The sequence below is a fragment of the Colius striatus genome, chromosome 26 (assembly GCF_028858725.1).
Source record: "Colius striatus isolate bColStr4 chromosome 26, bColStr4.1.hap1, whole genome shotgun sequence".
Lineage (NCBI taxonomy): Eukaryota > Metazoa > Chordata > Aves > Coliiformes > Coliidae > Colius > Colius striatus.
In genome coordinates this window covers 2,064,908-2,088,484 of record NC_084784.1, presented here as the reverse complement: position 1 = coordinate 2,088,484, position 23,577 = coordinate 2,064,908, and the positions used below count along the sequence as shown (strand labels likewise).

At 64.1% G+C, this 23,577-nt stretch overlaps 3 protein-coding genes across 3 annotated transcripts in view; 2 read left to right on the top strand and 1 right to left on the bottom strand.

The window, feature by feature from the left end:
• The first annotated feature begins 915 nt into the window (after nucleotides 1-915).
• On the top strand, nucleotides 916-8,267 carry MYG1 (MYG1 exonuclease). The gene is made up of 7 exons (XM_062015441.1): nucleotides 916-1,118; nucleotides 3,155-3,267; nucleotides 3,359-3,518; nucleotides 4,267-4,416; nucleotides 4,507-4,635; nucleotides 6,304-6,488; nucleotides 7,896-8,267. The coding sequence occupies exons 1-7, from the start codon at nucleotides 954-956 to the stop codon at nucleotides 8,077-8,079; spliced, it is 1,086 nt and encodes a 361-aa protein (XP_061871425.1). The 5' UTR covers nucleotides 916-953; the 3' UTR covers nucleotides 8,080-8,267.
• On the bottom strand, nucleotides 8,258-23,387 carry AAAS (aladin WD repeat nucleoporin). The gene is given in 17 exon segments (XM_062015431.1): nucleotides 8,258-9,099; nucleotides 9,354-9,438; nucleotides 11,076-11,157; nucleotides 12,470-12,537; nucleotides 14,590-14,683; nucleotides 16,685-16,775; nucleotides 16,918-16,978; nucleotides 18,585-18,633; nucleotides 18,636-18,708; nucleotides 19,733-19,853; nucleotides 19,943-20,086; nucleotides 20,712-20,810; nucleotides 20,950-20,996; nucleotides 21,276-21,367; nucleotides 22,675-22,730; nucleotides 23,033-23,160; nucleotides 23,256-23,387. Coding segments are annotated over 17 exon segments (1,542 nt in total). The 5' UTR covers nucleotides 23,379-23,387; the 3' UTR covers nucleotides 8,258-8,970.
• The window catches only part of LOC133627886 (zinc finger protein 853-like), an 868-nt gene continuing 667 nt past the window's right edge, over nucleotides 23,377-23,577 (top strand). Inside the window, 1 exon segment of the mRNA XM_062015315.1 lies at nucleotides 23,377-23,399. Within this exon segment, the coding sequence (XP_061871299.1) occupies nucleotides 23,377-23,399 (23 nt within the window).

Sequence of the window (23,577 nt, the reverse complement as noted above, 5' to 3'; positions counted from 1 at the left end):
CCGTGTGTCCCGTGGTGGGGGGGTCTGAGGAGAAGCCCCCCCCGTGTCCATCCATCGCTCGATGCGTAACCTGCGGGTGCGGGGGGAGGGGGGTCAGGGCGATGTGAATCGCGCACGGAGCGGGGGGCGTGGCCTCGGTGTGGGGGCGGGGTCTCTGCAGAGGGGGCGTGGCCAAAGGGCAAGGTACCGTGTCGGGGAGGGGCGTGGCCTCAGCAGATACATTGTATCCACGAGGAGGCGTGGTCTACGCGGGAGGGGCGTGGCCTAAGCATAGGGCAGTGTCCACGGGGAGGGGGCGTGGTCTCTGCAGGGGGCGTGGCCTCAGCACAGATACATTGTGGCCATGGGGAGGGGCGTGGTCTCGACACAGGATACATTGTATCCACGGGGGAGGGGAGGGGGCGTGGTCTCAGCACAAGATACATTGTATCCGGGGAGGGGATGCGGGCTCCGCGGGGGCGTGGCCTCGGCACAGGATACTTTGTATCCATGAAGAGGGGGCGTGGTCTCGACACAGTTACATTGTATCCACGGGGAAGGAGGCGTGGTCTCAGCAGAGGGGCGTGGCCTCGGCACAGATACATTGTATCCGGGGAGGGGATGTGGGCTCCGCGGGGGCGTGGCCTCGGCACAGGATACATTGTATCCACCGGGAGGGGGCGTGGTCTCAGCACAAGACCCTGTGTCCGCGGGAGGGGGCGTGGCCTTTGAGGGGCGTGGCTGCAGCACAATACAGACCCGTTGGAGGGGGCGTGGTCTGTATGAGGGGCGTGGCCTAGCACAAGATACTTTGTATCCACTGGGGGTGGGGCGTGGTCTCTGTGGGGGCGTGGCTTCAGCACCGGACACCCTGTGCCCGCGGGAGGGGGCGTGGCCTCGCCGATGGGCGTGGCCGCGCATGCGCGATGCCGCGTCTCTCGCTCCCGGTGCGGGCGGTGGCGGCGGCGCGCGCCATGGCGGCGGCCGCTCGGGATCCCGGCGCCGCTCCCGCTCCGGGGGGGCTCAAACCAACCGCCGCCTCCAACCCCCCCCCGCCACGAATCGGTACCCACGACGGCACCTTCCACTGCGACGAGGTGTTGGCCTGCTTCCTGCTGCGCCTCCTGCCGCGCTACCGGGTACGGCCGGCGCCTCCCGGGACCCTCCCCCGGGACTGCGGCAGCGCCCCCATCCTCTCAGGACCCACTTTTGGGGGACCCTTTTGGACCCTCTCGTCACTTTGGGTCACTTTTGGGTCCCCCCTTGTGTCCCTCCTCACTCCTGGAGCCCCCCCATCACTTTCGGGGCGCCCCCGCCCCCCTTTGTCGCCTCACTCAGGGTCCCCCTTGTGCCCCCCGTCACTTTGGGACCCCTTTGTGTCCCCCCCGTCACTTTGGGACCCCTTTGTGCCCCCCCCCGTCACTTTGGGACCCCTTTGTGTCCCCCCCGTCACTTTGGGACCCCTTTGTGTCCCCCCCCGTCACTTTGGGACCCCTTTGTGTCCCCCCCGTCACTTTGGGACCCCTTTGTGTCCCCCCCCCCGTCATTTTAGGACCTCCTTGTGATCCCCCCCCTTTTCACTCTGGGAGCCCCCCCATGCCCCCCCTCGCTTTTTGGGACCCCTCTGTCTCCTCCTCACTTTTGGGGTCCTCCTGCATCCCCCCTGACCTTTGAGGACCCCGCCCTGGGCACTCTGCAGACCCTCATGTCCCCCCCCTTCATTTTTGGGACCTCTTGGATCGCTTTTGGGGTCTCTCTGTGTCCCTTCCCTCACTTTTGAGACCTCCATGAGTCTCCTTTTCCTCTCTGAACCCCCTCCACAACCCCTCCCTCACTTTAGAGACCCTCCCTGCTCACTTTCCAGACCCTCATGAGCCCCTCCCTCACTTTTGGGACCCCTTTCATCACTTTTGGGGTCCCTCCCCATGCCCCCTCCTTCACTTTTGAGACCCCCATGAGTCCCCCCTTCTTCTCTGAACCCCCTCCATGTCCCCCCTCCCACACTTTTGAGACCCTCCTGCATCTCCCCTCAGCTTTGAGGACCCCCTCAGTCACTTTTAAGACCCCCATGGCCCTCCTCCCCTCACTTTTGGGACCCCTTTCATCACTTTTGGGTCCCTCCTTTGCCCCCTCCCTCACTTCTGAGACCCTCATTCCTCTCTGAACCCCCTCCACATCCCCTCCCTCACTTTAGAGACCCTCCCTGGTCACTTTCCAGACCCTCATGAGCCCCCCCCTCACTTTTGGGACCCCTTTCATCACTGTTGGGACCCCTCCCATATCCCCTCCCTCACTTGTGAGACTCCTTTCATCACTTTTAGGACCCCTTTCATCACTTTTGGGGCCCTCCCATGCCCCCTCCCTCAATTTTGAGACCCTCCTGCATCTCCCCTCAGCTTTGAGGACCCCCTCAGTCATTTTTAAGACCCCCATGGCCCTTCCCCTCACTTTTGGGACCCCTTTGATCCCTTTCGAGACCCCTTTAATCACTTTTGGGACCCCTTTCAGCCCTTTTGGGACCCCTTTCTCCTTTTTGGTACCCTTTTCATCCCTTTTGGGACCCCTTTTATCCCTTTTTGGACCCCTTTCACCCCTTTTTGGTCCCCTTTCACCCCTTTTGGGTCCCCTTTGATCCCTTTTGGGACCCCTTTCACCCCTTTTGGGGTTCCTTTCACCCCTTTTGTGTCCCCTTTCATCACTTTTGAGACCCTTTCATCCCTTTTGGGGCCCCTTTGATCACTTTTGGGACCCCTTTGATCCCTTTTGGGACCCCTTTCACCCCTTTTGGGTCCCCTTTCATCACTTTTGAGACCCTTTCATCCCTTTTGGGGCCCCTTTGATCACTTTTGGGACCCCTTTGATCACTTTTGGGACCCCTTTGATCCCTTTTGGGACCCCTTTCACCCCTTTTGGGTCCCCTTTCATCACTTTTGAGCCCCTTTGATCCCTTTTTGGACCCCTTTGATCCCTTTTGGGGTTCCTTTCACCCCTTTGAGTCCCCTTTCATCCCTTTTCATCCCCTTTCATCCCTTTTGGATCCCTCCTTTGCCTCCTCCCTCACTTTTCACCCCCCTCCCGCATCCCCCCTCCTCTCCAAAACCCCCTCCCCATGTCTCCCTTTCACCCTTGCCCTCCCTTTGATGCAGTTCCCCCTCCCTTTTGGGGTTCCCCCCAGGAAGCCGAGGTGCTGCGCTCCCGGGACCCGGCTCTGCTGGCTCAGTGTGACGTGGTGCTGGACGTGGGGGGCGAGTTCGACCCCAAGCGCCATCGATACGACCATCACCAGCGGTGAGACCCCCCCCAAACCCCTCCCTGACACCTCTTGGGGTGGCCCCTCAGCCTCAACACCCCTCTTTTTCCTCCTCCACCTCTTACCCAGCTCCTTCAGCCACTCCATGCACAGCCTCAGGCCCCACAAGCCCTGGCTCACCAAGCTCAGCAGCGCTGGGCTCGTTTATTGCCACTTTGGCTCCCAAATCTTGGCTCAGCTCTTGGAGCAGCCCCAGGACAGCCCAGAGGTGGAATTGCTCTATGATCAGGTACTGGGGCAACTGGGAGGGACTGGGAAGGGGGTGTGGGGGGAGGTCTGGGAGGGTTGAAGAGGGATTGAAGGGATTGGGGAGGGATGGGGGGTTAACTGGGGGGGACTGGAGGGACTGGGAAGGGGGTGAGAGGGACTGAAGGGGGACTGGAGGGAGTGGGGAGTATACTGGGAGGACTGGAGAGCACTGGGGAGGGACTGGGAAAGATTGGGGGGCCTGGGGGGGACTAGGGGTGAACTGGGAGGGACTGGGAAGAGCTGGGGGGTGGGGAAGAGCTGGGAGGGACTGGGAGGAGCTGGGGGGGTCTGGGAGGGACTGGGAAGAGCTGAGGGGAATTGGGGGGAACTGGGAGGGACTGGGAGGAACTGGGGGGGACTGGGAGGAGCTGGGGGGCGGGGAAGAGCTGGGGGGTGGGGAAGAGCTGGGAGGGACTGGGAGGAGCTGGGGGGGACTGGGAGGAGCTGTGGGGGTCTGGGAGGGACTGGGAAGAGCTGAGGGGAATTGGGGGGAACTGGGAGGGACTGGGAAGAGCTGGGGGGGACTGGGAGGAGCTGGGGGGCGAGGAAGAGCTGGGGGGGACTGGGAGGGACTGGGGGGGACTGGGAGGAGCTGGGAGGGACTGGGAAGAGCTGGGGGGGACTGGGAGGGATTGGGAGGAACTGGGAGGAGCTGGGGGGGACTGGGAAGAGCTGGGGGGGACTGGGAGGGACTGGGGGTTCCGGGCCTGAGCCCCCTCCCCCGGCAGCTCTACGAGAACTTCGTGGAGGAGATCGACGCGATCGACAACGGGCTGGCGGTGGGGGAGGGGCGGCCGCGCTACGCCGTGACCACGACCCTGAGCGCGAGGGTCGCCCGGCTCAACCCGCCCTGGAACCAGCCCCGGGAGCGGCCGCAGGTGGGGGACGGGCGGCGGGAGGGGGCTGACGGTGGGGGAGGGGCCGGCGCTGACCCTTCTCTCCCCAACACCCCCCCCCCCTCCCCGCAGGTTCAGGCGGCCTTCGAGCGCGCGCTGGAGCTGGTGGGGGGCGAGTTCCTGGAGCGGGTGGGCTACTACCGGCACGTGTGGCTGCCGGCGCGGGACCTGCTGCGGGCGGCCATCGGCCAGCGGCGCCGGGTACCGGGGGGCGGGGCCGGGGAGGGGGCGGGGTCACGGAGGGGCGTGGTCATTATGGGGCGTGGTCAGGGGAGGGGGCGGGGCCAAGGGGCCCAGCCCATGTGCTCTATAGATACAGCCACTAGGGACCCCCATAGACCCCCCCCCCCAGCTCTGTAGCCCCCCCATAGACCCCACACAAAGCCCCTATAGACCCACACACTGCTCTGTAACCCCCATAGAGCCCCCCAGAGCCCCTATAGACCCCCAACAGCCCCCATAGACCCCCCCCTCCACAGCTCTATAACCCCCCATAGACCCCCCCCCAGCTCTGTAACCCCCCATAGACCCCACACAAAGCCCCCATAGACCCACACACTGCTCTGTAACCCCCACAGAGCCCCCCACAGCCCCCATAGACCCCCCACAGCCCCTATAGACCCCCCCACAGCTTTGTAACCCCCCCATAGACACCCCCCCAGCTCTGTAGCCCCCCCATAGACCCCACACACAGCCTCTGTAGACCCACACACTGCTCTGAAACCCCCATAGAGCCCCCCACAGCCCCTATAGATCCCCTCACAGCTCTGTAGCCCCCCCATAGACCCCCCCACCTCTGTAGCCCCCCCATAGATCCCACACAAAGCCCCCATAGACCCACACACTGCTCTGTAACCCCCCATAGAGCCCCCACAGCCCCTATAGACCCCCCCACAGTTCTATAGCCCCCCATAGACCCCCCCACCTCTGTAGCCCCCCCATAGATCCCACACAAAGCCCCCATAGACCCACACACTGCTCTGCAACCCCCATAGACCCCACACACAGCCCCTATAGACCCCCCCACAGTTCTATAACCCCCCATAGACACCCCCCCCAGCTCTGTAACCCCCCCATAGACCCCACACACAGCCCCTATAGACCCACACACTGCTCTGTAACCCCCATAGAGGCCCCCAGAGCCCCTATAGACCCCTCACAGCCCCCATAGACCCCCCACAGCCCCTATAGACCCCCCCCACAGCTCTATAACCCCCCATAGACACCCCTCCAGCTCTGTAACCCCCCCCATAGACCCCACACACAGCCCCTATAGACCCACACACTGCTCTGTAACCCCCCCATAGACCCCCCCCCACAGCTCTGTAACCCCCCCATAGATCCCACACACAGCCCCTATAGACCCCCCCACAGCTCTGTAGCCCCCCCATAGACCCTACACACTGCTCTGTAACCCCCATAGAGCCCCCCACAGCTCCTATAGACCCCCCCACAGCTCTGTAATCCCCCATAGACCCCCCCCACAGCTCTGTAACCCCTCATAGATCCCACACACAGCCCCTCTAGACCCCCCCACAGCCCTGCAACCCCCTGTAGACCCCTCCCCAGTCCATATAGACCCCAATACAGCCCCTATAGTACCCCCCATAGTCCTGTAACCCCTGATAGATCCCCCACACCACCTATAGACCCCCCCACACCCCCTATAGACCCCCCCCACACCCCCTATAGACCCACTCCCTCCAGCTCAGGTCACTCACAGCTGGGGGCTGTGGGATAGGGGAGACCCCAGTCCCAGGGGACCATGTGGGGCCCATCCTGAGCCCTGGGGTTGGCTGTGGGGGTCCCCTGGTGCAGGGGGGTGCTGTTTGGGGTCTGTGTGAGCCCCTCCCCACTCATGACCTGCAGGTGGACCCCGGGGGGGCTGTGCTGGAGCTGCCCCAGGGCACTGGGGGCTGCCCGTGGAGGGAGCTGCTGCCAGGGCTGGAGCAGGAGCTGGGGCTGGAGCAGGAGCTGCTGCTGGTGCTGGTGCCTGAGGGCAGTGAGTGGAGGCTGCACTGTGTGCCCTGTGCCCCCCACAGCTTCCAGTGCAGGTACAGACCCTCCCTGTGCCCCCCACAGCTTCCAGTGCAGGTACAGACCCTCCCTGAGCCCCCCACAGCTTCCAGTGCAGGTACAGACCCTCCCTGAGCCCCCCACAGCTTCCAGTGCAGGTACAGACCCTCCCTGAGCCCCCCACAGCTCCCAGTGCAGGTACAGACCCTCCCCTGTGCCCCCCACAGCTCCCAGTGCAGGTACAGACCCTCCCTGAGCCCCCCACAGCTCCCAGTGCAGGTACAGACCCTCCCTGAGCCCCCCACAGCTCCCAGTGCAGGTACAGACCCTCCCTGAGCCCCCCACAGCTCCCAGTGCAGGTACAGACCCTCCCCTGTGCCCCCCACAGCTCCCAGTGCAGGTACAGACCCTCCCTGTGCCCCCCACAGCTCCCAGTGCAGGTACAAACCCTCCCTGAGCCCCCCACAGCTCCCAGTGCAGGTACAAACCCTCCCTGTGCCCCCCACAGCTCCCAGTGCAGGTACAAACCCTCCCTGAGCCCCCCACAGCTCCCAGTGCAGGTACAGACCCTCCCTGAGCCCCCCACAGCTCCCAGTGCAGGTACAAACCCTCCCTGTGCCCCCCACAGCTCCCAGTGCAGGTACAGACCCTCCCTGAGCCCCCCACAGCTCCCAGTGCAGGTACAGACCCTCCCCTGTGCCCCCCCACAGCTCCCAGTGCAGGTACAGACCCTCCCTGAGCCCCCCACAGCTCCCAGTGCAGGTACAGACCCTCCCTGAGCCCCCCACAGCTCCCAGTGCAGGTACAGACCCTCCCCAGCCAGAGACCCCTCCCCATGGCAGAGACCCCTGCCCCCCTCAGTGTGCCCCCAGCTGCCCCTTGTCCCAACTGTGCCCTCCCTGTGCCCTTCACCCTCCTCCCCCTTGTGCCCCCCAACTGCCCCTCACCCCCTTCTCTGTGCCCCCCAACTGCCCCTGACCCCCCTCCCCGTGCCCCCCAGCTGCCTCTCACCCCCCCTCCCATGCCCCTCAGCTGCCCCTGATGCCCTCCCTGTGCCCCCAACTGCTCCTGATCCTCTCCCTGTGCCCCCGGTTGCCCCTCACCCCCCTCCCCGTGCCCCCCAGCTGCCCCTGATGCCCTCCCCATGCCCCCAAGCTGCCCCTGATCCTCTCCCTGTGCCCCCAGCTGCCCCTGATGCCCTCCCTGTGCCCCCAGCTGCCCCTGATGCCCTCCCCATGCCCCCCAGGTGCCTCTCACCCCCCTCCCATCTGCCCCTGATGCCCTTCCCATGCCCCCCAGCTGCCCCTGATGCCCTCCCCGTGCCCCCCAGCTGCCCCTGATGCCCTCCCCGTGCCCCCCAGGTGCCTCTCACCCCCCTCCCATCTGCCCCTGATGCCCTCCCCATGCCCCCCAGCTGCCCCTGATGCCCTCCCCGTGCCCCCCAGGCTGCTGCTGCCCGAGCCATGGCGTGGGCTCCGTGCCCAGGAGCTGTCCCGTGTCGCCGCCATCCCCGGCTGCAGCTTCGTCCACGCCAACGGCTTCACGGGGGGACACGAGAGCAGGGAGGGGGCTCTGGCCATGGCCAGGAGAGCGCTGGAGCTGGGCAGGGGGGGCACACAGAGCCCCTGAGCCCCCTCCCCTAAAAACCAACCCCACACTGGGTCAGATGGGGCAGGGCCCAGCCCTGATCTGTGTGGTGAAGGAGGGGTCAGGACCCCTTCTGTGGGGAGGGGGGACAGGGGTCAGGATCCTCTGGGGGGTCCCTGGTGGGTGTTGTGTGGCCCCTCCCCCCAAAAATAAACATCACTTTGTGTCCTTGGAGGTGTTTTATTAACTTGGGGTGTGTCTGTTGCTGCCCCAGCCCCGGGGGGGGTCCAGGGGATGAGGGGGGAGGGGTGAGGGGAGCGGTTTGGGGGTCCAGGGAGGTGTTGGGGTGTCATTGGGGTGAGGGTGGGGTTGGGGAGGCAGCAGAGGAGGAGGGTGGAGACATTGGGATTGGGAGGAGGAGGCTGAGGGCTTTGGAAGGAGGAAGAAGAGGTTGGAGGCTGCAGAGGGAGGAGGAGGAGGAAGAAAAGGAGGCTGAAGGCTTTGGGAGGAGAAAGAGGATGAAGGCCACAGAGGGAGGAGGAGGAAGAAGAAATGAAGGCTGCAGAGAGAGGAGGCTGAAGGCTTTGGGAGGAGGGGGAGGCTGCAGAGGGAGGAGGAAGAAGAAGAAATGAAGGCTGCAGAGATGATGAGGAGGCTGAAGGCTTTAGGAGGAGGAGGAAGAGGCTGAAGGCTGCAGAGGGAGGAGGAGAAAGAACAAGGCTGCAGAGAGGATGAGAAGGCTGAAGGCTTTGGGAGGAAGAGGAAGAAGAGGCTGAAGGCTGCAGAGGGAGGAGGAGGAAGAAGAAATGAAGACTGCAGAGAGGACAAGGAGGCTGAAGGCTGTAGAGGGAGGAGAAACAGGCTGAAGGCTTTGGGAGGAGGAGGAGGAGGCTGAAGGCTGCAGAGGGAGGAGGAGGAGGAGGAGGCTGAAGGTCAGAGCTCGGAGAAGAGCGGCTGCTCGCGCACGCTGGCGGCGCCAGGGCCGGGGCTGGGGCTGCTCCCGGGGCCGTGGGCACTGAGGAAGAAGAAGGGGATGTGGCTGATCTTCCCTGTGGACCAGCACTGAGGAAGAGGAGGAAGAGGAAGGTGAGTGGAAGTGACAGTGTCAGTGTCACCCCCCCCCCCGAGATCCCCCCCAGACCCGGCTGGACATGGAGCAGCCCCCAAAATGTGGCCAAAAGCCGAGGGAGGGATGAGGAGCCCCCCAAAAATGGGGCTGAAAAGTGGGGGTGACACTTGTCAGAGTGATGGGGAGCCCCCAAAACCCCCCAAAACACAACGGGGGACCCCCCCAGGGCCTCCCCAGGGACACTCACCACGGTGAGGAGGGCGCCAGGGCGGAACTGGGGGTGGAAGGAGATGAGCTGGGGGTGAGCCCCACGGTCCCCCCGCAGGAACCCGCTGGGAAACCACAAAGACACCCCCAGACAGGCCGGGGGGGGCAGCTTGGGGTTAGTGGGGGGGACTGGGAGGGGGCTGGGGTCAGGATGGGGGGGTTTGGGGTCACTGGGATGGACTGGGAGGGGGTTTGGGGTCACTGGAAGGGAAGGCAGAGGGGAGGCTGCACTTCCAGTTGCCCCTCAGGGCTGGTTGGGATTCAGTCAGGGCCAAACCAGCCCCAAATGAGCCCAAACCAGCCCCAAACGAGCCCAAAGCAGCCCCAAATGAGCCCAAACCAGCCCCAAATGAGCCCAAACAGCCCCAAATGAGCCCAAACCAGCCCAAATCAGCCCCAAACAAGCCCAAATCAGCCCCAAATGAGCCCAAACCAGCCCCAAATAAGCTCAAACCAGCCCCAAACACACCCAACAAACCCAAACCAGTCCCAATGAGCCCGAATTAGCCCCAAATGTGCCCAACAAGCCCAAAGCAGCCCCACAGGAGCCCAGATCAGCAAAGAAACGCACCAAATGAGCCTGAATTAGCCCCAAATGTGCCCCACGAGCCCAAAGGAGCCCAAAGGAGCCCAAAGGAGCCCAAAGGAGCCCTGGCTGTGCCAGATGAGCCCAAACGAGCCCCCACCCAGCCCAAAACGCACCCTGAGCCTGAACAAGCCCAGAGGAGCCTTTATGAGCCCCAGATGTGGCCAAACGAACCCAAACCAGCCTCAAACGAGCCCGAAGCGGCCCCAAATGAGCCCAAAACTGGGTCCTACGTGCCCAAGAGAGCCCCCAAGCCCCGCCCCTTGCAGCAAGCCCCGCCCCGTTGTCCTAAGCCCCGCCCCCGGCAAACCACGCCCCGTTACTAAGCCCCGCCCCCGCACACCTAGTCCCACCACTAAGCCCCGCCCCCGTCCAGGCCCCGCCCCTTCACACTTCACTCCATTCATAAGCCCCGCCCATAACACAAGCCCCGCCCCTTCACACTTCACTCCATTCATAAGCCCCGCCCATAACACAAGCCCCGCCCCTTCACACTTCACTCCATTCATAAGCCCCGCCCCTTGTTGCTAAGCCCCGCCCATAACACAAGCCCCGCCCCTTCACACTTCACTCCATTCATAAGCCCCGCCCCTTGTTGCTAAGCCCCGCCCATAACACAAGCCCCGCCCCTTCACACTTCACTCCATTCATAAGCCCCGCCCCTTGTTGCTAAGCCCCGCCCATAACACAAGCCCCGCCCCTTCACACTTCACTTCATTCATAAGCCCCGCCCATAACACAAGCCCCGCCCCTTCATACGAAAGCCCCGCCCCTTCACAACTCACTCCATTCATAAGCCCCGCCCATAACAGCAAGCCCCGCCCCTTCATACGCAAGCCCCGCCCCTTCACACTTCACTCCATTCATAAGCCCCGCCCCTTCGTACGCAAGCCCCGCCCCTTCACACATCACTCCATTCATAAGCCCTGCCCCTTGTTGCTAAGCCCCGCCCATAACACCAAGCCCCGCCCCTTCATACGCAAGCCCCGCCCCTTCACGCCTCACTCCATTCGCAAGCCCCGCCCCATACTCCACTCCGTTCCCAAGCCCCGCCCCGTTTGTGCTAAGCCCCGCCCATGGCACTAAGCCCCGCCCCCGCCAGGCCCCGCCCCTCACCACGGCAGCAGCTCGAACACGGGGCTGTTCCTCGTGCGGAACACGGCGACCACGGGCTGAGCGTCGGCAGCGTCCCGACGGGCTGGGGGCAACGGGGCAGCGGGGCCCAGTCACACAGTGACCCGGGGGACCAGTGACCCAGGGGACCAGTAGCCCAGTCACCCAGGGGCTCAGGGGACCAGTGGCCCAGAGGAGAAGTAACCCAGGGGACCAGTGGCCCAGAGGAGAAGTAACCCAGGGGACCAGTAGCCCAGGGCACCAGAAGCCAGTAACCCAGTGGCTCAGGAGACCAGTAACCCAGTAACCAAGTGGCCCAGTCATCCAGTGACCCAGGGGACCAGTAACCCAAGGGACCAGTAGCCCAGGGGATAAGTAGCCCAATAACCCAAAGGACCAGTAACCCAAAGGACCAGTAGCCCAGGGGACCAGGAGCCCAGTAACCCAGTGGCTCGGGGGACCAGTGGCCCAGAGGAGAAGTAACCCAGGGGACTAGTGGCTCGGGACCAGGAGACCAGGAGACCAGTAGCCCAGGGCACCAGGAGCCCAGTGGCCCAGTAACCCAGGGGACCAGTAACCCAAGGGACCAGTAGCCCAGGGGATCAGTAGCCCAGGGGATCAGTAGCCCAGGGGATCAGTAGCCCAAGGGACCAGTAACCCAAGGGACCAGTAACCCAAGAGACCAGTAGCCCAATAGCCCAATGGCCCGGTGGACCAGTAACTCAAGGGACCAGTAGCCCAGTGGCCCAGTAGCCCAGAGCCTCCACTGCTGTGCAGAGCTCGGGGCGGGTGGCCAGAGCTGGGGGTGTGGGGAGGATGCCAGGCTGTGGCTCTGAGGGGCCCTGTGGTGACTCAAGTGGCTACCAGGGCTCAGGTGTGGGCTAGTGAGGAGGGGGCTCCTCCAGACCCCCCCACGTGACACAGGGGCTGCATTTGCCTCCCAAAAAGGTCCTTTTTGCACCCCAAAAAGGCCCTTCCCCCCCCCGGGTTGATTTTGCCCCCCCTGGGTGATTTTTGCCCCTCTCTGGGTGATTTTTGCCCCTCTCTGGGTTGATTTTGCCCCCCCTGGGTGATTTTTGCCCCTCTCTGGGTGATTTTTGCCCATCTCTGGGTTGGTTTTGCCCCCCCTGGGTGGTTTTTGCCCCTCTCTGGGTTGGTTTTGATCCTCTCTGGGTTGGTTTTGCCCATCTCTGGGTTGGTTTTGCCCCCCCTGGGTGGTTTTTGCCCCTCTCTGGGTTGGTTTTGCCCCTCTCTGGGTGGTTTTGCCCATCTCTGGGTTGGTTTTGCCCCCCCTGGGTGGTTTTTGCCCCTCTCTGGGTTGGTTTTGCCCCTCTCTGGGTGGTTTTGCCCATCTCTGGGTTGGTTTTGCCCCCCCTGGGTGGTTTTTGCCCCCTCACCTCCCAGGATCACAGCCAGCCGCTGCCCCGTGGGGTCCCAGGCCATGGAGTGAGCAGCCCCCCCGAGCCTGAAACAGCCACAGTGTGGTGAGACCCCCCCCAGCCCACAGCCCCTCCAAACCCCCAGCACCCCCAAAGTCCCACCCCAGCCCCTCCAAACCCCCAGCACCCCCCAGTCCCACCCCACAGCCCCTCCAAACCCCCAGCACCCCCCAGTCCCACCCCAGCCCCTCCAAACCCCCAGCACCCCCCAGTCCCACCCCAGCCCCTCCAAACCCCCAGCACCCCCCAGTCCCACTTCAGCCCCTCCAAACCCCTCAGCATCCCCCTAAACTCCCCCAACCCCATCTCAGCCCCTCCAAACACCTCAGCACCCCCCCAGCCCCCCCAAACTCCCCTAGCCCCACTTCAGCCCCCCCAAACCCCTCAGCACCCCAAAACTCCCCCAGCCCCACCTCAGCCCCCTCCCAACCCCCTCAGCACCCCCCAGGCTCCCCCAAACTCCCCCAACCCCACCTCAGCCCCCCCAAACCCTTCAGCACCATCCCAGCCCCCCCAAACTCCCCCAGTCCCACCTCAGCCACCCCTCAGAGCCCCCCCAAACCCTCCAGCCCCACCTCAGCCACCCCCCAGAGCCCCCCCAACCCCCCAGCCCCACCTCAGAGCCCCCCCAAACCCCCAGCCCCACCTCAGCCATCCCCCAGAGCCCCCCAAACCCCCAGCCCCACCTCAGCCATCCCCCAGAGCCCCCCCAAACCTCCAGTCCCACCTCAGCCACCCCCCAGAGCCCCCCCAAACCCCCAGCCCCACCTCAGCCACCCCCAGAGCCCCCCCCAAACCCCCAGCCCCACCTCAGCCACCCCCCAGAGCCCCCCCAAACCCCCAGCCCCACCTCAGCCACCCCCCAGAGCCCCCCAAACCCCCAGCCCCACCTCAGAGCCCCCCCAAACCCCCAGCCCCACCTCAGCCACCCCCAGAGCCCCCCCAAACCCCCAGCCCCACCTCAGCCACCCCTCAGAGCCCCCCAAACCTCCCAGCCCCACCTCAGCCACCCCCCAAACCCTCCAGCTCCACCTCAGCCACCCCCCAGAGCCCCCCCAAACCCTGAGCCCCACCTCAGCCACCCCCAAGCCCCCTCAAACCCCCAGCCCCACCTCAGCCATCCCCCAGAGCCCCCCAAACCCCCAGCCCCACCTCAGCCATCCCCCAGAGCCCCCCCAAACCTCCAGTCCCACCTCAGCCACCCCCCAGAGCCCCCCCAAACCCCCAGCCCCACCTCAGCCACCCCCAGAGCCCCCCCAAACCCCCAGCCCCACCTCAGCCACCCCCCAGAGCCCCCCCAAACCCCCAGCCCCACCTCAGCCACCCCCCAGAGCCCCCCAAACCCCCAGCCCCACCTCAGAGCCCCCCCAAACCCCCAGCCCCACCTCAGCCACCCCCAGAGCCCCCCCAAACCCCCAGCCCCACCTCAGCCACCCCTCAGAGCCCCCCAAACCTCCCAGCCCCACCTCAGCCACCCCCCAAACCCTCCAGCTCCACCTCAGCCACCCCCCAGAGCCCCCCCAAACCCTGAGCCCCACCTCAGCCACCCCCAAGCCCCCTCAAACCCCCAGCCCCACCTCAGCCATCCCCCAGAGCCCCCCAAACCCCCAGCCCCACCTCAGCCATCCCCCAGAGCCCCCCCAAACCTCCAGCCCCACCTCAGCCACCCCCCAGAGCCCCCCCAAACCCCCAGCCCCACCTCAGAGCCCCCCCAAACCCCCAGCCCCACCTCAGCCACTCCCCAGAGCCCCCCCAAACCCCCAGCCCCACCTCAGCCACCCCCAGAGCCCCCCCAAACCCCCAGCCCCACCTCAGCCACTCCCCAGAGCCCCCCCAAACCCCCCAGTCCCACCTCAGCCACCCCCCAAACCCCCAGCCCCACCTCAGCCACTCCCCAGAGCCCCCCCAAACCCCCCAGTCCCACCTCAGCCACCCCCCAAACTCTCCAGCCCCACCTCAGCCACCCCTCAGAGCCCCCCCAAACCCCCAGCCCCACCTCAGCCACCCCCCAGAGCCCCCCCAAACCCCCAACCCCACCTCAGCCACCCCCCAGAGCCCCCCCAAACCCCCAGCCCCACCTCTCCTCCCCGTGGGGTGTCTCAAAGACGGTCTCAGACAGATCAGCCACGATGGCAGCGGTCTCAGAGCCCCCCACACGCCCCTGAGTCTCCCCTGGAACACCCCCAAAATCCCCCTTTGCTCACCCAAATCCCCCCCCTCAGGGTGGGGGGAGGGGAAAGGGGGGGGCAAAGAACCCCCTCTACAAACAGCACAGATACAGACACCCCCAAACTGAGCTGGGAGGGAAACTGAGGGGGGGAAACTCAGACTCTGCTGTTGGTTCTGTGCTGCAGACCCCTGGGCTAGTGAGAGGGGGGGATTGGTAGCCCAAACTGGAGGGGTCAGTAGCCCAAAGTGGGAAGAGTTGGTACCCCAAACTTGGGAGACTGGTTGCACAAAGTGGGGGATTGGTAGCCCAAACTGGGGGGGGTTGGTAGCCCAAAGTGGGGGGATTGGTAGCCCAATGGGGGGGTCAGTAGCCCAAAGTGGGGATCAGCAGCCCCATGGAGGGGTCAGCAGCCCAATGGGGGGGGTCAGTAGCCCCAAGGGGGGAGTCAGCAGCCCCATGGAGGGGGTCAGTAGCCCAAAGTGGGGGTCAGTAGCCCAAAGGGGTGGTCATTAGCCCCAAAGGGGGAATCAGCAGCCCCAAGGGGAGGTCAGCAGCCCCAAGGGGGAGTCAGTAGCCCCATGGGGGGAGTCAGCAGCCCCATGGGGGGGTCAGCAGCCCCATGGGGGGGTCAGTAGCCCAAAGTGGGGGTCAGTAGCCCAAAGGGGTGGTCATTAGCCCCAAAGGGGGAATCAGCAGCCCCAAGGGGAGGTCAGCAGCCCCAAGGGGGAGTCAGTAGCCCCATGGGGGGAGTCAGCAGCCCCATGGGGGGGTCAGCAGCCCCATGGGGGGGTCAGTAGCCCAAAGTGGGGGTCAGTAGCCCAAAGGGGTGGTCATTAGCCCCAAAGGGGGAGTCAGCAGCCCCAAGGGGAGGTCAGTAGCCCAATGGGGGGGGTCAGTAGCCCCATGGGGGGGATCAGCAGCCCCAAGGGGAGGTCAGTAGCCCAATGGGGGGGGTCAGTAGCCCCATGGGGGGGGTCAGGAGCCCAAAGTGGGGGGTCAGGAGCCCCAAGGGGGGGTCAGCAGCCCCAAGGGGGGGTCAGCAGCCCAATGTGGGGGGTCAGTAGCCCCATGGGGGGGGTCAGCAGCCCAAAGTGGGGGTAAGTAGCCCCATGGGGGGGTCAGCAGCCCCATGGGGGGGGTCAGTAGCCCAAAGTGGGGGTCAGTAGCCCCATGGGGGGTCAGCAGCCCAATGTGGGGGGTCAGCAGCCCAATGTGGGGGGTCAGCAGCCCCATGGGGGGGGTCAGTAGCCCAAAGTGGGGGTCAGTAGCCCCATGGGGGGGGTCAGCAGCCCAAAGTGGGGGTCAGTAGCCCAAAGGGGTGGTCATTAGCCCCAAAGGGGGAGTCAGCAGCCCCATGGGGGGGATCAGCAGCCCCATGGGGGGGTCAGTAGCCCAATGGGGGGGGTCAGTAGCCCCATGGGGGGGTCAGGAGCCCAAAGTGGGGGGTCAGGAGCCCCAAGGGGGGGTCAGCAGCCCCATGGGGGGGTCAGCAGCCCAATGTGGGGGGTCAGTAGCCCCATGGGGGGGGTCAGCAGCCCAAAGTGGGGGTAAGTAGCCCCATGGGGGGGTCAGCAGCCCCATGGGGGGGGTCAGTAGCCCAAAGTGGGGGTCAGTAGCCCCATGGGGGGTCAGCAGCCCAATGTGGGGGGTCAGCAGCCCAATGTGGGGGGTCAGCAGCCCCATGGGGGGGGTCAGTAGCCCAAAGTGGGGGTCAGCAGCCCAATGTGGGGGGTCAGCAGCCCCATGGGGGGGGTCAGTAGCCCAAAGTGGGGGTCAGTAGCCCCATGGGGGGGGTCAGCAGCCCAAAGTGGGGGTCAGTAGCCCAAAGGGGTGGTCATTAGCCCCAAAGGGGGAGTCAGCAGCCCCATGGGGGGGATCAGCAGCCCAATGGGGGGGTCAGCAGCCCAATGGGGGGGTCAGTAGCCCAATGGGGGGGGTCAGTAGCCCCATGGGGGGTTCAGTAGCCCAAAGTGGGGGTCAGTAGCCCCATGGGGGGGTCTCACCTCGGTACTCAGAGAAGGACAGGGAGTAGAGCAGCGGCTGCCCCAGCACAGCGAAGAGCAGCCGGGAGCCGTCGGGGCTCCAACAGCCCGTCTGGGGGGGCAACACGGCCATGGGGGGGTTCAAGGGGGAGGGGGATTTGAGGGAGGGGGTACAGGGACTGTTTGGGCCCCCCCCTGCCCCAAAAAGGGGGGGCCCCAGCCCATGAGGGGTGTGAGCTACTGCTTCAGCTCACCTGGCAGCGGCCTCTGAGCGTGGGCCAGCGCTCGCAGGTCCAGCTCTGAGCTTCCCACACCCTGGGGGGCACGAGGGGGGTTACAGGGACACTGAGGGCATGGGGGGCACACAGCAGGGGTTGGGGGGCACAAGGGTGGGGGGCACACAGCAGGGGTTGGGGGGGCACAAGGGTGGGGGGCACAGGAAGGATTGGGGGGTATAAAATAGGGGGCACAGGAGGGATTTGTGGGGGCACAGGAGGGATTTGGGGGGACACAGAATGAGGGGACACAGGAGGGATTTGGGGGGCTACAGAATGGAGAGGGCACAGGAGGGATTTGGGGGGGATACAGAGGGATTTGGGGGGCACAGGAGGGATTTGGGGGGGATACAGAGGGATTTGGGGGGCACAGGAGGGATTTGGGGGGCACAGGAGGGATTGGGGGGCTACAGAATGAAGAGGGCACAGGAGGGATTTAGGGGGGCACAGGAGGGTTTTGGGGGAGCACAGGAGGGATTTGGGGGGCACAGGAGGGATTTGGGGGGGACACAGAATGAGGGGACACAGGAGGGATTTGGGGGGCACAGAATGGAGGACACAGGAGGGATTTGGGGGGACAGAGGAGGGATTTGGGGGGCTACAGAATGGAGAGGGCACAGGAAGGATTTGGGGGGCACAGGAGAGATTTGGGGGGATACAGAAGGGATTTGGGGGGCACAGAAGAGATTTGGGGGGGCACAGAATGAGGGGACACAGGAGGGATTTGGGGGGACACAGAATGAGGGGACACAGGAGGGATTTGGGGGGTACAGAATGGGGGGCACAGGAGGGATTTGGGGGGACACAGGAGGGATTTGGGGGGGCTACAGAATGGAGAGGGCACAGGAGGGATTTGGGGGGGATACAGAGGGATTTGGGGGGCACAGGAGGGATTTGGGGGGATACAGAGGGATTTGGGGGGCACAGGAGGGATTTGGGGGGGCACAGAATGAGGGGACACAGGAGGGATTTGGGGGGTACAGAATGGGGGGCACAGGAGGGATTTGGGGGGACACAGGAGGGATTTGGGGGGGCTACAGAATGGAGAGGGCACAGGAGGGATTTGGGGGGGATACAGAGGGATTTGGGGGGCACAGGAGGGATTTGGGGGGATACAGAGGGATTTGGGGGGCACAGGAGGGATTTGGGGGAGCACAGGAGGGATTTGGGGGGCTACAGAATGGAGAGGGCACAGGAGAGATTTGGGGGGGATACAGAGGGATTTGGGGGGCACAGAAGGGATTTGGGGGGGCACAGAATGAGGGGACATAGGAGGGATTTGGGGGGTACAGAATGGGGGGCACAGGAAGGATTTGGGGGGACACATAATGGGGGGCACAGGAGGGATTTGGGGGGCTACAGAATGGAGACACAGGAGAGATTTGGGGGGACACAGGAGGGATTTGGGGGGACACAGAATGAGGGGACACAGGAGGGATTTGGGGGGACACAGGAGGGATTTGGGGGGACACAGGAGGGATTTGGGACTGGGGGGGACACTCATCAGTGGGGGAAGCCCCAAAGCTGCAGCCCCAGGTCTGACCCTGTGTCCCCCCACACACAAACATCCAGGAGCTGCCTGGGGTGGGGGTGAAGCTGAGGGAGAACATTTTGGGGGTCAGTTGAGGATTGAGGGGGGGTCTCACCTGAGGACAGGAGAGGGGGTGGCTGCCAGGACCTTGCTGCCATCAGGGACCAGGCCAGGGAGGTGACCCCCCCGCCCCCAAAGCCCTGCAGGGGCACACAGGACTCTGTGGAGACATCCCACACCTGGAGGAGGGAGAGAAGAGGGGTAGTGACCCCCCAAAAAGGATTGAGGGGGGATGGGGCAGCTTTTAGGGGGGTCTAGGATGGATTTGGGGGGGAAAGGACAGCTTGAGGGGGTTGGGGAAGATTTGAGGGGGTCAGGGTAGCTTTGGGGTGGCTTTGAAGGGGTCAGGATGGCTTTGGGGGGCTCAGGGCAGCTTGGAGGATGTTGGGGTGGGTTTGGGGGGAGTTGGGGTGGCTTTGGGGGAGGTCAAGGCAGTTTCAGGGTGTCTTTTGGAGGGATCTGGCTGGCTTTGGGGGTTCAGGGTGGCTTTGTGGGGCTCAGGGCAGTTTTGGGGTGGCTTTGGAGGGGATCAAGATGGCTTTGGGGGATGACCTGGGCTGGCTTTGGTGGGGACAGGATGGCTTTGGGGGGATCAGGATGGTTTTGGAGGGGTCAGGATGGCTTTGAGGTGACCTGGGGTGGCTTTGGAGGGAATCAGGATGGCATTGGGGGGGTCAGGATGGATTTGGGGTGACCTGGAGTGGCTTTGGGGGGGTCAAGCTGGCTTTGAGGTGACCTGGGGTGGCTTTGAGGGAATCAGGATGGTTTTGGAGGGGTCAGGATGGCTTTGGGGTGACCTGGGGTGGCTTTGGGGGGATCAGGATGGCTTTGGGGGTGACCTGGGGTGGCTTATTGGGGTCAAGATGATTTTGGGGGTGACCTAGGGTGGCTTTGGGGGGGGCCAGGATGGCTTTGGGGATGACCTAGGGTGGCTTTGGGGTGACCTGGGGTGGCTTTTGAGGGGTCAGGATGGCTTTGGGGGTGACCTGGGGTGGCTTTGGGGGGATCAGGATGGCTTTGGGGGTGACCTGGGGTGGCTTTGGAGGGGTCAGGATGGCTTTGAGGGTATCAGGATGGCTTTGGGGGTGACCTGGGGTGCCTTTGGAGGGGTCAGGATGGCTTTGAGGGTATCAGGATGGCTTTGGGGGTGACCTGGGGTGGCTTTGGAGGGGTCAGGATGGCTTTGAGGCCCCCCATTCTCACCAGCATGGCTGTGTCCACTGGTGATGCTGAGAGCAGGAGGGCACCAGTGGGTGCCCAGGCCAGGCTGGTGACAGGGCTGTGCCCAGGGTAGGTCAGAACCTGGGCACAACCAGATGAAGGCCTAGGAAAGGAGGATGAAAACCCAACCCCTTTAGGTTCTGTTGGCTACCAAAAGGAAGGTTTGGGCTAGGAAATGAGCTTTGGTGTCACCTGGTAGAGAGGGAAGTGGGGTCAAGGTGCCAGAGCAGGACACAGGTCTGACAGGCCACGGCCAGGACTGAGGCACAAAGGGGTTTCCAGGCAAGAGCAGCCACATTCCTCTGCAGACGATGCTTCAGGGAGGGGACAGTGGCACTGGGAGGGGGGGCACAGGGACAAAAGGGACAATCAAAGCTTGGAGGGTCCTCAGGCAGCCCAAGGAAGGGGGTTCTGGGGAGGGGAGGGGGGTTGGGGTCCTTGTGTCAGTCTGTGGCAGTGGGGGGAGTGAAGGGGAAAGGGGTGAGGGGGGGGATGTGCCCCCCTCATGTGCCCAAGGAGAGGGGTGGAGGGCAGGGGAGGGTGAGGAGGGGGCTGGGGCACACCTGGTGGGGTTAAACCCAGCTCTGGGGCTGGGGGGAGCACGTGCTGGCCTGAAATCCCAGCTGGGAGGGGGCTGCAGGAGCCACTGGCACAGCCGTGTCCTGAGCAGAGCTCTGCAGGCCTGGGGAGAGCTGGGAGACCTGAGGGGAAGGGGGGGGGACACACACTCAGGGGATGTGCTGGGGGGGCCACAGAGCACCCAGGGAGGGGTTAAACCCTCCCCCAGTTTGAGGCCAGGGAGAGGTTTTTGGAGCTGTTGTGGCAGGAGAAGGGTTGGGGGGTGATGGAAGGGATGGGGGGGATGCCCAAGGGAATGGTGGGGATGGGGAGGGGGGGGAATCCTGAGGGTGGGAGGGGGATTGGGGAGCAGGGAGTGACCCCCCCCAGCCCCAGGCCTCACCTGCTGGAGTTATAAACACGGATGGAGTCGTCCAGGAGAGCCACAGCAAACTTGTTGGTGTGGGGGTGCCAGGCAAAGGCTCTCACAGCACAGCCAGCCCTGGGGAAAGGGGCTCAAAAGTAACCAAAAAGAGGGAGTAGAAGCCTAAAAAAGGGGGTGGTGATGTCCTGGGGTGTGTCCCCCCCCCAACACACACACAGCCCCCTTTATTCTGCTCCCCTCTGGGCCATGGACTCACCAGTCCACTGCCTGGGAGAAGGCTGCAATCATGTCCTCACTGGTGAGCTGGGAGGGAAAGAGTTAACACTGAGCACTGAGAGACCCCCCCCCAACATCCAAACCCCCCCTTTTCCTCCTCCCCACACCCCAATTTGGCTGCTTTCCTCACCCAAACCCTTCCCCAGTGACCCTTGCCCTCCCAACCTGCCCCAGCAAGAGGCTTTGAGGGTTTAAAGAGGAAGCACCCACCCCCTCCCACCTCCCCCCTCCTCAAAAGCCTCCCCCCAGCGTGGGGGTCCCTGCCAAACCCAGGCTGGGGGGGGGAACCCCCCAAAAAAGGCTCACAGAGAGGTGTGGGAAGAGGGAGCCGTGCAGGGAGGAGAGCCAGTGGCACAGGGCCAGCCCGTAGCTGGAGACTGTCTTCAGCCATTGCAGCCCTGGGGAGGGGGGAGAAGAACCTCAGAGCTGCCCCAGCCCAAGGGGGAAGGGCCAGAGGGATCCCCCAGCAAAGGGGGGACACAGGGAGCACCCTAAACCCCAGGCAGGGCCACAGGAGCCCCCTGTGCTGGGCCCTGGGGAGGCTGCAGCTCCAGGGCTGTGTCAGTGCTGGGCCCCTCACTCACTGCCACAGGGACACTGAGGGGCTGCAGCGTGGCCACAGCCCCTGGGACGTGGGTTTGAGGGGAAAAGTGGGGTTTTGGGGAACTGCTGAGGGGGAAAGGTGAGTTTTGGGGGAGTTCTGAGGGAGAAAGTGGGGTTGGGGTGGAGTTTGGAGGGAAAAAGGGGGAGTTTGGGGGGTTTGGAAGGAGAAAGGGGGTTTGGAGTGAACTTGTGAGGGGAAAAAGTGAGGTTTGGGGCAGTTTTGAGGGGGAAAAGGGTGTTTTGGTGAACTTCTGAGGGAAAAAGTTGAGTTTTGGGGGAGAAAGTGGGGTTTTGGGAGAGTTTTGAGGGAAAATGTGAGGTTTTAGTGACCTTCTGAGGGAAGAGGTGGCGGCCTGGAGGGGAGGCTGAGGGAGAAAGTGGGGTTGGGGTGGAGTTTGGAGGGAGAAGGTGGGTTTGGGTGGTCTTCTGAGGGAAAAAAAGGGGGGTTTTGACAGAGTTTTGGGGTAAAAGGTGGGGTTCTGAGGGAACAGATGGGGTTGTGGTGGACTTCTGAGGGAAAAAGTGGAGGTTGGTGGATTTTAGAGGGGAAAAGTAGTGTTTTGGAGGGTTTTGAAGGAAAAAGTGGGTTTTAGGTGAACTTTTGAGGGAAAAGGTGGGGTTTGGGTGGATTTTTTGAGGGAAAATGTGGGGTGCAGTTGGACTTTTGAGGGGAAATTGGGTTTTTGGTGGAGTTTTGAGGGGAAAAGTGGGGTTTTCATGCTGAACTCCCTGCCAGGAGGCTGCAGTGAGGTGGGGCTCAGGCTCTCCTCCCAAGTAAGGAGTGACAGGATGAGAGGAAAGGGGCTGGAGCTGCCCCAGGGGAGGCTGAGGCTGGAGCTGAGGCAGAACTGTTTCCCTGAGAGGGGTGTCAGCCCTGTGCCAGGCTGCCCAGGGAGCTGGGGCAGTGCCCAGCCCTGGAGGGATCCCAGAGCTGAGCTGCTGAGGGGTCAGGGCTGGGCTGGGCAGGGTGAAGGAAGGAGCTTCAGAGGCTTTAACAACCACAATTCAACGATTCCAAGAGGCCTGAGGGGCAGAAAGAGCCCAGAAGAGGTGAAGAAGGTCTGTAGAGCCCCAGGAATCTGGGGGTGCAGCCTGGACTCACCCTCCTCCTCGGCACCAGCGATCTCCCTCAGCACAGCACACAGCCCCACGTCCCTCCTGCAGCAGGGAACATCCCTCAGCCTTCCTCCCCATCCCCTCCCAACCCCTCCTCACCTCCCAGAAACCCCCCAGCCCTGCCCTGCCATCATCTGGAGGCACTCACCCCCCACCCTGGCTCACACTGAGCTCTCTGTTCCCCCTCCCACACCCCCCAGGTTGTCTCTGAGGGCTCAGCCTGGGCTCTGTGAGGAGGGAGGAGGCCACTAAGGGGTAACTGGGCAGCCAGGCTGGAGGGGAAGGCCAAGGGGAGGGGGGTTTGAAGGTGATGTGAAGCTTTTAGGGGGTGTCTGTGGGCTCACCATGCGCTGAGGCAGCGCTTCCACAGGCTCTCCCGGTGGTGGATGAAGGGAGGGCGGCTGCTCAGCTCCTGGCGCCCCGGAGCCTTCAGGGGCTCTTTGGGCAAGCTGAGGCTGGGCAGATCTGCCAACTGCCAGCACAGGGGTGAGCAAAGAGGGGCTGAAACCCCCTCCCCACATCGAAGGGGGATGCTGGGGGAGCCCTGAGCTGAGGGCAGGGTCTGACCTGGCTCTGGAGGGCGAGGGGCAGCTGCTCATGGAGGCGGCCGCAGAGCAGGGTGTTGTTGAACTCGTAGAGGGTGACGTCCCCGGGAGGGGGGGGAGGGGGGAAGAGAGCCAAGGAGCACATGCTGGGGCTGGGGGCTGAGATGTTGGGGGGCTCCTTCACTCCCCACAGCCTCAGCCCTCGGGGTGCTGCAGCTTCAGCCCCTTCCCCAGCCCCAGTGATCCCCCCCTCACCCCCCCAGCTCCCCCCTGTCCCACCCCACCCCAGAGACCCCCCAACTCCCCCCTGTCACACCCCAGCGACCCCCCCTCACCCCTCCAAA